The sequence below is a fragment of the Mustela erminea genome, chromosome 6 (assembly GCF_009829155.1).
Source record: "Mustela erminea isolate mMusErm1 chromosome 6, mMusErm1.Pri, whole genome shotgun sequence".
In the NCBI taxonomy this organism is placed as follows: domain Eukaryota; kingdom Metazoa; phylum Chordata; class Mammalia; order Carnivora; family Mustelidae; genus Mustela; species Mustela erminea.
The window spans coordinates 123,857,840-123,872,518 of NC_045619.1; the positions used below are offsets into that span (position 1 = coordinate 123,857,840).

General features: G+C 40.7%; 1 protein-coding gene across 2 annotated transcripts in view; it reads left to right on the top strand.

The window, feature by feature from the left end:
* The first annotated feature begins 2,415 nt into the window (after positions 1–2,415).
* Positions 2,416–14,679, top strand: part of PLXDC2 (plexin domain containing 2) — a 473,816-nt gene continuing 461,552 nt past the window's right edge. Inside the window, exons 1-2 of one of the 2 annotated variants that reach the window (XM_032349562.1) lie at positions 2,416–2,495; positions 2,857–3,639. In XM_032349562.1, coding sequence (XP_032205453.1) covers positions 3,528–3,639 — 112 coding nt within the window. In that variant the 5' untranslated portion in view covers positions 2,416–2,495; positions 2,857–3,527. Of the gene's footprint in view, positions 2,496–2,528; positions 3,640–14,679 lie in introns of those variants that run through there. The other variant, XM_032349563.1, reaches the window with a different exon arrangement.

Below are 14,679 nucleotides of genomic sequence, written 5' to 3' on the forward strand. Positions count from 1 at the left end.
TTTAAAAAAATGTCCAGAGTCACTTTGAATTACCACTGGACTTCCTTTCAGTGTTTGGCATCAAATTTGCCATTTAAGGTTTAAAGCTTCAATCAGGAGGGCAAAGCATTGCTGGCAACAAAGAGGAAAAATACTCCTAATTTACATATAGTAACAAAGGGAATAAAGAAAGAAAATGGGATGCTAGGGAGACATAGGGACTTGGTTTTCCTTAAAAAAACAAAAAACAAAAAACAAAAACAAAAACAAAAAACACCCTTTATTTCCTACTGTGAAAGTAGAGGGAAATATCCCAGACTAAGAGAAATAATGCTTTCTTGAGATGGCTCCTGCTGGGTTTCTTATAATTTTGCATATAATGGGAATTGGAGTTGTACAGACCATTTTGGGAAACTTTTTAATGGATTCATGAAGTAGCGACCGCACGAGGAATGTAGACAAAAAACTCAACATCCATTAAACAACAAACAAATTTTGACTAGAAAGTTGTTTTCCAACTTAATATTAAACAAATAAGTATCACAGATACTCAGATTTGGTTGTGATGTTACAAAGAATTTAAAAGCTCTCATTTGAGCAGAAATAAAAGAACCAGTTTTTATAATTAAGGTGAGGCGGAAATCAACCAGTTGCGAGAAACCTCAGGAGAGAGCAAAGGCCTTAGAATAATAAAGTTCATATAGGTAACATGTTTATATACATATGTGTGTATACATATATATTTCTGATATAAATAGCAAATTGGGTATGAGATTATGGAAAACATGTTGCATTTCCTGCTTCCCTTCTCACCAGCTAAGTAACCATGAGAGAACCATTCTTTCTGCCCCAAATTAGCAGAGTAGTTTGATTATCTGGATCCACTTGCAGTGGGTTTTGTGACAAAATTTAAGGTCTGCCAGCCTTAAAAATAAAATTACCAGTTACTTAACCAGCAAAGAAAAGTTTATTTGGGAATAGGAGGGGAATTGCAATTTGGGACCTGCAAGCTATGATAAATCAAAGGCATGTCTGAAGAACAAAGGACAGGGGCTCTCTTTTGTAGAAGGCAGGAGGGATTCGGTTGTTTTGAGATGTTTATTGGAGAAGAGCAAGAGTTCGGGGTTGCAGCTTCTCATTGGCTGAGCTGTGGCAGTTTCTCTTCTAGGTTATTTCTGAGCAAGGAGAAAATCCTTCTTCTTCCCCCGCAGGTAGGTAAAGTAGGTTTCTTTCACTCGGGGTACGTAAGGCTGCAAAGAGTGGTATGTGCTGGGTGAGAACGTTCCCTTCATTGCTGCTGACTCCATTATGAATTAAGTTGTTTTTGTTCACAGGTGCTAATTAGTAGCCTCCCTAAACTATTCAGAGCATGGAACAGAGTGGGCAAGAATAGACTAATATGACCCCTAGAATTTAAAAACAGTGAAGCAAACTTCATGGATTGAGGACCCTCCTCTCCCTCTCCTGTCTCTTTTAAGAAACAAACTCTTGTGCTTTGCACCGGCACGGTTTTCAGTTGAGTATCTAGTAATAACTCTTTGAATTAAATACAACCTTATAAGAGCATTACTACAGTTGTCCCCATTGGATGGATGAGGAACTGAGGCACTATGAGATTAAGGGCTTGAAGTCAAATATAGCTATTTAGTGGGAGGGGGAGGAATTCCAATCTTCATACTCTGGTTCTAGAATCTATATTTTTAACCAATATTCTTTGCCATCTTTCTTTGTTTTTGTCCCTTCTAACTGAGGTTAACTAAGCAAAATAAGATGTAAACTAGTGCGAGGGCTGGGAAGGGTTAACTCCGAAACACATCCTGGAGCTGAAGAAGAAAAAAAAAAAAAAAAAAAAAAAAAAAAAAAAAAAAAACCAACCAACAAAACAAACCAGCAATCGAAAGCCTGTTAAAGCCGGGTAGGAAATTCAATGGGCCTCCTGTTTCTTTAAACTCTCGCTTTCCCTCCGGCGGACACTTTACAAAGCAGCGGCGGCGGCCGGGGGACCACGCTCCCGCGTGCTACCTTCCTCCTCCCGTCTGGAAGGTCTGGGGTCCGAAAGGGTTTCTCGGGGTCAGTAGCTGAACTCTCTCGGGTTTGCTTTCTTCACACTCCAACCACAGCTACACGAGCCCTCCCGGGAATGGCGAACTGTAATTAACCCTTTAGCGCCCAGGAAGATCCCGCCAGCCGCTGGCATCTTTGAGCATGGTGCGGGACCACGATTCTCCCGCAGTCGTGCGCGAAGGCGGCGTGGGGGCCAGATGGGCGAAGGCACCGCAGGCGGGGCTGCAAAGGCCACGAGCTGGGTGCAGGATGGCGCCCCGGCGGCGCGGAGGTGCAGTCCGGCGCTCCCCTCCTAGCTCGCCTTCCTCGCCTCCTCTCCCGACTCTGGCCAGCCGGCTGCTGGGGGCGCGCCGGGCTGGAGTTGCCCTCTTACTCCCCCTTGCTTTGCTCCTCCGGCTTAATCTCTCAGCGATTCCTCTGCCAGCTCCGAGGAAAGTGCAGCCATTGGACAGGTCGGTGCTAGCTGCCGGTTTCGGGGAGGAAGGTGGGAGAAGCCTGAAGGAGCGAGGGGGAGGGAGGAGGGAGGAGGGAGGAGGGTGCAGCGGCAGATCTGGCAAATTGCGAACTGCCTTCCCTCCCCAAAGTGTGGAGCAGAAGCGCGGGGGAGCTCCGCGGCGGTGGCGCCTCCTCCGCCACCAAACTCCCCGGGCTCGGCGAGGCTTGTGGCCACCTCCTCCTAAGCCAGGAGGAACCCTTTCCCGATAGGTTTCGGCCTGACTCCCCCCGCCCCCCATTTCTTTCTTCTTCCTCGCCCCCCCATTCCTTTTCTTTTTTTCAAACACACATTTTTCCCCCCCTGGCTTCGGACCTCAGACTGCTGCAGCCCTAGCCCTCCCTGGGCTCAGCTCTTTAGGGCTGCCCATCCCTCCGGCTGCGAGAAAGGACGCGCGCCCTGCGTCGGGCGAAGAAAAGAAGAAAAACTTGTCGGAGGGGTTTCGCCAGCCCACATTAACCCCCTTCCCGCAAACCCAAACCTCCCGCGGGGGCCGTCCCAACATTGGGGAAAGTTCCTTCTGAGCCGACAGCCCTCTTGGATTTGGAGAAGGCAGCCGCGCTGGCTGTGGAATTAGATCTGTTTTGAACCCAGTGGAGCGTATCGCGGGGGCTCGAAAGTCACTGTCTCCAGGGACCCGGGTGGCGCTGCCTGTGCGGAACCGAGAGTTTGCGAGACCCGGCTGCAAGTGGCCTTTCCTCCCCGCAGTTGCTGTCCTGTGTCTGGGGTGAGGGCAGCGAGTGTTGTGGCAAGTTGCGAAGAGAGACCCGGAGGTCCAGAGAGAACTGCACCCCCCTCGCTCTCCCTTCTTCCTCTTCCCAGCTCCTGAGTGTGAAATCCCATCGAAATTTACAGAGGCTCCAGGTTCAGCCAAGACCGGTCCGCAGAGCTTTGCCCGTCGTCCCCACCGTCCCCATTCCCACCCGGAGCCCCCGAGCACACGGCGCGGAGGAACGACTGGCGGGAGGGGGAGGGAGGTCGCGGAGGCGGCATGGCGAGGTTCCCGAGGGCCGACCTGGCCGCTGCCGGAGTTGTGTTACTTTGCCACTTTTTAATGGACCGGTTTCAGTTCACTGAAGGGGAGCCTGGAAACCAAATCAATGGTAAGATGCACTTTTGCTTGTTGATTTTGTGAGCCACTGAAGACCTCGCTAACGCCCCCCACCCCCCATTCTCAACCCACCCCCCACTTTAGATGTCTGCCCTTGGGAAAGTTATTGCAATTGCTTTTCGGGTAAACTCGGACTTTCTGAATGGGGAAAAGAATGGTTAGAGAAGGGGACTTGGGGGTTTTCTTGAGCATTTCAGGTTTCCTTCACCTGAGCGACAGGGGGTGGTACCGTCTCGCCAAGTCGCAGAGAGGGCTCTGGTGTGTAAGAGCAAACCTCCTTCTGTAGAATCTCTCTCGGGAACTGGCATCCCTGGGCAGTCTCCCCTCTGGCTCCTCCTGCTTCCCTGCTGCCGCGACAAACTAAGCCAGTGCGTGATGGGGGCTGTGGGTGGGGGACGTCGTGGCAGCCTGGTATTGCAGGGTCCCCACACCAGCTGGAGAAAATTTTATTGTGGCCAGTCCTTCTTTCCATAGGCTATCCCCGCCTTAGCTCCCTTTCGCTGTCTGGGCTAAACGGGCTCTGCAAGTGGGGCGGGGTAGGTGTGGTGGGGCGCAGAGGAGGGGCGGAGGGGGCAGAAGTGGGACGGGCGCGCCTCTGGAGACCAATCCCTATCCCCCATTGTCCTCCGCGGTCCGGCTTCTCAGGCCTGAACGTGCCGGGGGTTCGTCCAAGTGCCCTGGCGTTGCCCCCACGCGGAGACCTGGTCTTTGCATCTTCCCAGTGGCAGTGTCTCCTGCTCAGGCGGATGCCAGCCAGGTGCGCGTCCAGCCGGGAGCCGCGCCCCCGGGACCAGCGCGGAGCCCGCGGAGCAGCCCTCCACCCACGGCCTGCCCGCTCTTAGGCTAGGTGCTGCTGAGCCGAGGTCCTGGTGCTTCCCGCGACACTGGCCACTGAGAATTGGGTGCCTCCTCACCGTTTCTGCCCCTCAGAAAGAAAGTGAAGAAACAGGCAGAGAGAGAGACCTTGACAGAAATTTGTGAACTCAGGTTAGATTTCCAGAGGAGGTGAAATGAACAAAAACACTGGGAGGGGGGAAAAAAAAAAAAGAAAAGAATAAACTTTCAGATTAGAATAATCAAGGTTTTGTTTTAATTCTGAAGGTGGGGGTTGCGGGGTGGTTAAGTGCTTCCTCAGAAAGTATACAGGTGTCCACAAATGTCAAACATGAAAGTCGCAGATGGAAGCCTGCCGAGGTTGCCTGGGAATTCCAGGTGAGGTGAATCTTGGAGAAAGTTCAGGTGAATCTTGGAGAAAGTTCTTGAATGAAGTTTACCAATCCAAGACCTAGAAATCTATTAAAACACTGTCTCTGCCCCTGGTGTAAATTCTTATAGAGAAGGCACAGATTCTGATTCTGTGGTCCAATTCATGATTGGAGGGGTGTGTGGGTTGGGAGGAGGGGGAACATGATGACGACACTTTTAAAACTGTGAAACACCTTAGAACTCCACTATTTTTGATACTGATTTGTCTTTGTCACATGCAATTTTCTGCATAAATGGACATAGGTTGTTCTTTACTAGGTATCATATCAGTAGATTATTCTTTCTTGTTTATTTCTCTGATACATTTCATTGGCTTAAAAAATAAGACTTTCACCTTATAATATTGATAAGGCATAGCCACATTCATGGAATAAATAGATGCTTAAAACAATTTACTTCATCCCAAAGGACATTAGAGATGTGTGTAACCAAATGCATCCCAAGTTGTTTATTTGAAAACTTCTTTGGCACTGGAAGTAAATAATGCATTTACAGTAAAAAATAAAATAAAGGTCAGCAAATATTTTTTTTTTCTGAGCTTCTTTCATAAACGATGTGTTACTGAGAAAAGGACTTGTTTACAATACATTTTGTATTTTAATATCTCAAATTGAGAATGAAATAAAGATTGCATTCTAAAATCGACCAGATAATTAAAAGCTTTGTGGATTAGAAAATGCCTAAATTGCTCAACATAAATGTACAGGTGTTACAGACTAATTATAAACTAGTATCTGTGGTGGAAAATTACTCTAGAAACCCATATATTTATAGGATTGAGGAAAAAATGAATTGTTTTAAATTTCTCAGTAAATGTTTTAGGGATTTATTGCAAACTGAAGTAGCTTCTTTACTGGATGTCAGTCTACATGTAGTTGAATAATCTTGGAGTTAAATGGTTAGCCTATTGAATATATAAAATATAGCAAACAAATAGAAGAAAAAAAAACAACTTCCCTTGTAAATAGTTTAGGTAAAAGTTCAAAATGAAGAAATTTTAAAAAGTTCAGCGGCCTTGAAATTTGTCATGTAGCAACCAGGATTTTTATCACAGACATTTTGGCACAGGGAGAAAAAACCTGATTTCATAACAGGGCATTTAATTATGCATTACTTTAGAAATGCTGCAGTTGATTCTATTGCCACCAGAGGGCAGAGAAACTGCTATTTTCTCCTGTTCTTCCCATTCTTTCCCAAATGTCTCAGATTAATGATCTTGAATACTTTGTTTTTCTTATGGGCAATATTTTTTGATATTTCAAGTTAATGAGTGGCAGTTTGTAATAGTGAGTATTTATTTCCCATGTTAATTGAAAATAACCATTCATTCAGTATTTATATAGCACCTCCTATTATGTAAAAGTCTATATTTCAGATACATTCTTGTGGTGTACTTGTATAGTGGAAAAAACCAAATAACCTTTTTTGCATCACTGTTGGAGATTTTTAACAAATTATTGTGGAATTCTCAAGAATGTAGCTTTAAAATATTTCCTTTATGATTAAAATTTCATTATCATGTAATGAATTTATTTTTGAGATTGAACATAATCTATATATATCTTAGAAGTATTTGCCATACTAGTTTTTCTCAACACCCAATGTTTAGACAAAAATAAGCTTAGAATAATCCTAAATTCTATAAATCTGATTTCATCTCTGTGTTGTTAGTCATTCATTTCATATCCTAAATTGATTGAAAGACAGTCTAATAACAGTGTCAAAGGAGAAGGATGTATTAGTGTCTCAAAGAATTCTAAAATTTAAATGAGGACAAAAGGCCTAATATTACAGAGTTGTTTTGGCCTGGTTATTACTCTTAAATGTATCTTAATGCAACAAAGAAGTTCAGTACTGCTATAGAGAGAGCAAAGATCATTTAGGACTCCATAGAATTCCCACTATTTAAACTTTCTAATATTACTATGTACTAGAGAGAAATACTTTACTTTTAGCAGGTCATTCATATTTATTTTAGTTGTTTATCTGTTGGGACATTTTTCTATTATTTTCAGCTTTCATTGAAGTTAAGAGACTTAGTTTGAGATATTACTACCTTTTGGAGTTATGAGAGTATCTCTGTTGAGACATACTGTCATTAGCATAAATTTTCTGTTTGCATATATACCTAGAACAGAAAATTATAGCAGAACTGAATATTCTCTGTAAAGTATATGTGGGTCAGATTAATGGACTAAAAGCAGGTTGATTTTTAATCAATCAATGATTCACGATTGCAAGCAAAAATTTTTAAAACAAAAAATGTGAGAGTCTTTTTCCTCTAGAGAATAGATCCAAGTTGAAGCCCAAGGTTGGGTAAGATCTTTAGTTCTTGGCTGTATTGAGACTTAAAATTATTTTAAGTAGGACAGTGTATGCATTTGTTAAGTCTGATCTTCAGAAACAGGTTTTTATCAAGTAGAATGTACTTGAGTAAAACTTAGTAATAGAAGATACTAATTTGCTCCAAACAGGTTTCTTCTCTATAAGATAGTTTCCTGCAAAGATATAGACAACATGGATTCATTAGTTTGGTCCGGTTTTTGCTTCCTGAAATATATTTCCTATTGTAGAAGACGTATATTTATCAAGATTAATGAATTGATCCACAGCTGTGATCATGAGTGTGCAGTCTCAAGATGTTTCCTACCACATTAAATACAGTTTCATCATCATGATCTTCGAGATCATGTGGCCTAGACCTACTGTTTCACTTCTCTCTCTCTCTCCCTGTTTTTGAACCCTCTAATTGAGGTCCCTTGATGTTCCCTGAGTGTTTATGGTATGTACTAGTCCTTCCCTAGTCCACCTCCTTCTGTCCGTCTTACTTTTCCTTACAGGCTTATCTCACCTAACACCTAGAAACCTCCAGAGAACTCTCTACCTTTTTAAGGGCACTTGTTTGACTCTGCTTCCTAGAGTAAGAGTTGTTGTTATTGTTGTTTTTTTTCCCCCCTTCCCATTTCTGCATCTCTTTCATATACTTCTTTGGACCATATACCATGTTCTTGAGGTCAGGGTCCATTGTCAGAGGCATGCATGAAATGCTCAGTCAGCTGTTGGACTGACTGAACCGAATGGAATTATGGTTCAAGCTGGACTTTTGCCTTGAATGTCACCTTGGGAGACTTTTAAAAATATTCTTTTTACCCTATTTATGACGTTTTCCATTAGTCAGTTGGAAATGAATATATAGATAGGTTTCACAGAATTAATTGTTTAAAACAAGAGAGTAGAATCCAGAGATCTGCTGAACTGTCATAATGCTTCTGGTAGATAGTACTTACCTTAAAGCTTCTATTAACAGAACTTTTAACAAGTTCATTCTGTCCCCCAACTATATTTCTGGTTTCTGAATAAATTTTTACTCATGTTCTTAATCTAACACCTTAAAGTACAGTGTGTGTGTGTGTGTGTGTGTGTGTGCGCGTGCGCGCGTGTGTGTATGGGATGGAATATGGGTGGAAATTATTTTCAAAGTATTGAAATTGTTATTCACTTGTAAGATAATGAGTACAGCTTTACTGTTTATATATATGTGTGTATAGATGTGTGTGTGTATATGAAAAATCATATACATATATTTACATATGTAAATATAAAAATGCATATGCATATATTCATACATGTGTATGTGTATATATATCGATATAAGTGATTGTTTTCAGTGGAGATTAACACTATTAAATAGTTCAAACAGTTTTAGTTCTTTGTGAAATTACTTTTGAATTGATTTGTGCTCAGGCTTCATACCATCAACCTGCACTGAAGGAGGCTTTAAAAAAAAAAGTTAAAAAAAACTGAAAGCAGTCTCATAAATTTGTTATGGTGGCTGTTGGGGGGGTGGAATTGGTGGTACTATGCAATGTATTTCACAGTGACTGCTCCCTGAGTAGTGAGGGCAGAAGGAGAGAGAAAGAGAGAAATCTTCTATATTAATAGAGTTGTTATTCTCAATGAATTTGTTGTTACCTTCTGGATATTGTGAATAGTGATCAGATGCATTACTTCTTAAATTTGGTTTCTTGAAAGCTCAGAGCACAATTTGTAGCCCGCATCCAACAAGTGTATAAACCTTCTGGTCGTTGCCCATTTTTTTTTTTTTTTTTTTTTTTTTTTTGTGGACTAGCTTACCTGGGGCTTCATCTTCTCTTTCCCACTCATTTATTTTTGCCTAACTTCCCTCACTTAAAATCTGGTCTTGTATTTGTTTGAGAGATGGGAAGTAAGTAAACAAAGAGTGATCAGTGTAATACATAAGGTTATATATTATTGTTGCTTTTCAGCTTTCTTTTAATCTAATTCCAGTCCTTTGCCTTTACTCTAAGCACATTTTCTCAAAGCTTTAATTATGTCTTCATAGTATTGTGCTCTGAGAAGTCTTTTTTCTTCCCTAAGGTTCACACAGAATGTCTCCCCTCACTCCTCCAAACAATGGTTCTGTTCAACTGAGGAAGTTATTGAAGAATGACAGACTAAGTAGGGATACTTTTATCAAGACAGTTTCTGCCAGTATTTATTGTGACACATATTACTTGGTCAGATGAACACAATAATATCTGAAGGAAGAACCCAGCATATTAGATATTCTATAGTAAACATATAATATTATATATAGTAATTTATAAACTATATAGTATATTATGTAGTAAATATTCCACATTGTGTTACAACTGGACTTCGAGCTCATTTTGTATTTGTTCTCTGGCATCTTTTTCATTTTGCCCTCTTTAATTAAGAAGGTGGTAAGATGTGGAATAGTGGTACCGATTTGGGTATTTGTACAGAATTTGAGGTCTTGTCAGGGACCTGTCTGGAATTCGGGTAACCTGTTAAAGATTGCAGACACGAATATGAAATTGGAAATTCTGTGGCCTCCCTTGAAATCCAGAGTTTTAATCCCTTCCTCCAGAGGTCACCCAAACAGATGTAAGCACTAGTAGTGCTCTTCCTTTTCTAAATTAAAATCTGTGATGATCACTGTTACTGCTTCAGATGTCTAGTAGAGAGCAGCCTGCGGTTTTTGTTGAGAGGGTCATAAAGGCAAGGGTTGCAGACTTCCCTTCTACTTTTCTGGAGTCTTTTTGCTTGGTTTCTCCCTCTCCTCGTCTGCTATTTTTCACTAACTAATTGGAAAATTTTTATAGAATCATATTGCTCAAAGTCTCATCCTGTAAGTAAGGTGCTTGTTAGCTCATTGAGGCTTTGAGAATATAGTGAATTTAAAGAGTTTGCCCTGTGGATAAACTGCATAAAAATCAGAATTTTTAAAAGTCACTTTTCTACATACTCCTTGAAGTGTTCATTGATGGCAGAAGTGTAAGTAAAGCCAACGTATTTTCTTTAAGCACAAGGCTTGGTAAGTATACCCTGGTTTATTTTGCTCAGGATCATATTTTCCTTGGTCCAGTTGGAATATGGAACATTCAGCTTGCAATGACATTTTTTAAGGTAGTGGTTTTGGGTAACACACTTGCTAATTGTGTCTGTGTTATCTGTAAATAGCTGCCAACTTTTTGTCTCTGAAAACCATGATCTCAACATCCAATAAAATACTTATTTCTCTAAACCCTAAAAGAGAAGCAAGATAAGCAGAGTTTATCGCTTTAGAATATGAAATTCACAAATAATAATGACTTTCAAGATGTGAAATAGTCTACTAGGTTGTATTTCTATTACGCATATTTGCTTAACTCTCTCCAGAAACAAATACAGACAGTAGCTATCACTGACACAACAAATCTGATTGCTTAACTGGTGTATTTTTATTCATTTGTTCGGTCAAAACAGCCCACTGAAATTACTGCAGGCATAACAGGGAGTAAGTCCGGTATTGAACCTGATTATTTTGACTGTTCCTTCCCCTTCTTCTGCTCTGCCTTTCCTTCAACATATCACTGTAGTCTGCACTGCAAGATATTCCTGAGAAAACATATGTGGAATGATTTTTGATATCCTGAAATCATATTCTTGGTGCAAATGGATTCCTATTTGAAGGAATCCTGTCCTGAACATTTGATTTAAAAAAAAAAAAAAAAACTCAATTATTTTGCTAGTCCATAGTTTCACATTGAAAATTAGATAAAGCGTACTATATGTTCACAATTCAACTATGAAAAACTAAGAAACAAATGTTGAACGAAGAGACATATCACTATATATTTGCATTTTTGTTCTTTGATACTTGTTTGTTTGAAGTGGGACTAAAGAGGATCATTCGAGGTTTTTTTGTTTACATGACACAAATTTCAAGAGTATTTTATACCTATTTGACAGTTCTGGATGCTCTATAAAAATAAAGTTGACATCTAGTTTTAAAAAATGCCATTTCACATTAGTTTGAAGGCATTCTTGCTATATTTAAAAAGATACTGCTTGGTGTTTTCTTTTCTTTTCTTTTTTTTTTTTTTTAAAGATTTTATTTATTTATTTGACAGAGAGAAATCACAAGTAGATGGAGAGGCAGGCAGAGAGAGAGAGAGGGAAGCAGGCTCCCTGCTGAGCAGAGAGCCCGATGCGGGACTCGATCTCAGGACCCTGAGATCATGACCTGAGCCGAAGGCAGCGGCTTAACCCACTGAGCCACCCAGGCGCCCGGTGTTTTATTTTCATAGCTTAATTAACATCTTAGGATACCCTATATCTTGGGTGATGTATATTTGCATCTGTTTTGATTTGTAAATTGGAATTTAAAATTTTGCATAGTTTTTAAAATGTCTTTTATTCAAATTAAATTTCTCCCATTCAAATTAGTGAATTTTATGAAAGCATTTCAATTGACCTGAAGTACATGTAAAACGATTTCCTATATCAGAGTATTATATAGGAAATCGTTTTACATGTACTTCAGGTCAATTGAAGTATTGTGGTAATGTTTCTAAATATGGCAAGTCTTGCATAATACTGATGAATGTGTCACAAAACACTTTTGGTTGGGACTGAATTGTGTAATAATTCACCACTTCAGTATAATAATAATAACATCACTTGCTGTTTTGTACACAGGTATTACATGTACTTGTGTTGGTCCTAATTTTTCCACAGTTGCCTCATCGCCTTCCAGTTTTTTTTCCCCACAAGTGATTTACCCATCTTCCATCAATCAGTGTAGTTACTCAATCAGTGCAGTTTTGAATACTCATGCTGTCCGTTTCCTTACAATGTGTCTTCATGTTCCTATGCAGGGGCTACTCCACTTATATTTTAAAGACAGGATTCATGGGCTATTGGGCTTATGAATGTTCTACTATGAAAGATAATTCCTGGGACAAGCCCTGATAGTTCTTCCAAGATTAAGAACTTCAAATATAAAGGCGGCGGGGTGGGGGTGGGGGGAGTGGCGTGGGGGAGGAAACCCTGATAACTATCACTATATGGCTATCACACAATCTTAATTACTTTTGCTTTATAATAAGTATATCTGGTTGGGCAAACCTGTCCTCCTTGTTTTTCATCTTCAGAAGTGTCCTGGCTATTCTAGAAGACTCTGCTTTTCCATTATCTGTTTAGAGTAAACTTTCCAGATTTCACTAAAAACTCTGTTGGACTTTGAAGTCACATTAAATCTCAGGGTCATTTAGTAAAGATTTCAATTTCTAAACACCTTGGAGACGATATAACTTCTTTCCAATAGCATCTAAAAGCCAGAGCAAGTACCATGGCATTTCATGACAAACTATTAATAGTGACTGTTTGGCAGTGATCTTTTTGAGTTGAAACAGTGTTCTTAGATTGAGAACTAGTGGTGTTTTCCTGATCACATCATGAAACTAATGGTACATCTGTAATTGTTTCTTAGGAAATACAGGTGGAAACCATAGGTTAACTAAAATGAGTAACTCAGTGGAGGGGAAGAATGTTCATTCCTAACTCCTTGGAAACTACTACAAATGAAGGGTGAGGACTAGGCAAATAATACATGGAAATGGTGACACTTGTACAGTGTCCCTTTTAGTGATCCTCTCTGGACCAGCACAGCAGTTCCAGGCAAGACTGTAGGTTTGCTCCTTCATAAGAAACAACTCAGGTGGGGCGCCTGGGCGGCTCAGTCAGTTAAGTGTCTGCCTTGGGCTCAGATCATGATTTCAGGGTCCTGGGATGGAGTTCGCAGCGGGCTTCCTGCTCAGCGGGGTGTCTGCTTCTCCCTCTGCTTCTGCCCATCCCACTTGTGCTTTCTCTCTCTCTCTCCCTCACACACACACACACACACACACACACACACTCTCTCTCTCTCACATAAATAAAATCTTTTAAAAAAAGAAAAGAAAAGAAATAGCTCGGGTGAGAATGGTAAAAGCCCCTGGATTTAGGATTCTCCTTAATGTTTGCTCTTTAGCCAATTAGTATCAATTTCATGGGAGATTTACACCGAAAGAAAGTACACTTTATAAATTACTACCATTTAAAGGCAATAGATTTATGATTTTCTTCAGACTACAAGCATGTATAAATTAAAGGGTTATAATTTGCTTGAGTTGCAAATCCTAACCTCATCTCTTCCTCCTCACAGTTTCTGACGGGCTGTTGCTCTGCACTCCTGTGTACTCATCTGGATATTTTTTAATCAGGAATAAACTGACAAGCCAGGCAGTCTGTTTTATTTCTTTGTTATTTAGCCTTCGTTATCTTTTTAACATCTGTTGTTCATTTTAGATATTTTTAAAAACAAGCATGATTCAAAGTCCTTCTGCAGATTATAGTCTCATTGTCTGGACATTGCAAAACAGCTTTATGCAGGAAGCCAGGCTTGTGCAATGTCAGTTTTGTCAAGCTGTTTTTAGGAGAGAGGTTTGTAAAATAGGCACAGCCAATAGGAAGCCAATTTTTTAAAACCAAGCCCTGATGTCTGACTCCAGACTGCTTTTCTCCATCCCTCATTCTATTTTTCTGGCTCTGGCAGGCCACCATTTTTTTTAGTCCACTTTACTTCAATAGATTCATACCTTGCCTCCAACCTTGTCCTGCTGGAAGCCATTCTTCATTCCACAGCCTGAAAGATCTTTCTAGAATGAAAATCTAGTCATGTCACTCCTCTCTTGAAAATGTTTCCTGCCTTCCTTTTGCTCTCACCCTAAAGTCAAGGCCTTCAGTAATTTTGTCCTGGCTTGCCTCCCTGGATTCAAACCCATCACTTCCTCCCACCTGCTCTCTCATTTCCTGAGCACACACTCTCTCCCTCTGAAACTGCACACGCCATTCCTTCTTCTTGGAGCACGCCTTCCTCCTCTCTTTGACTATTTGTCCTTCAGGTCTCAGCTTGGATTTGATTTTTGGCATATTGAATAATGTTTTGAGTGTTTGTTTGGCAGCTCCAAGTTCTAGACAACTGAATGTCCTCGTCCTATCACTTCTCATCACTGGAAGTGTAGTCATGTGAGCTGCCCAAGCTTAGAGGCCGTGTGGGACTGATCACCACTGAATCACTAGCTCCAAGTATAGAAGTCCTCTTTGAAAATTTGTTCAACAAAAGAATCTTGTTAGTGTTCCACTGGTATGATACATAGTATTTGTTCAGATTTATTACTCGGGCAAAGAATTGTGTATCTAATTTCTACATATTTCTCTGAGCAAAATTTTTACATCATAACTTGACATGATGACTCATATTTAAATATCAGTGAGTCAGATATATAGGCAAGCCAGAGGTTGAGTGAGTGCGGAGTAAGGGAAAATTTTCATGATTTTATGAAGAATTGAGAGTTCATTTAGAAATAATGGTTTAGGAATGATCAGGTCATTTACTAAGCTAGGAAGAACAGAAACTTAA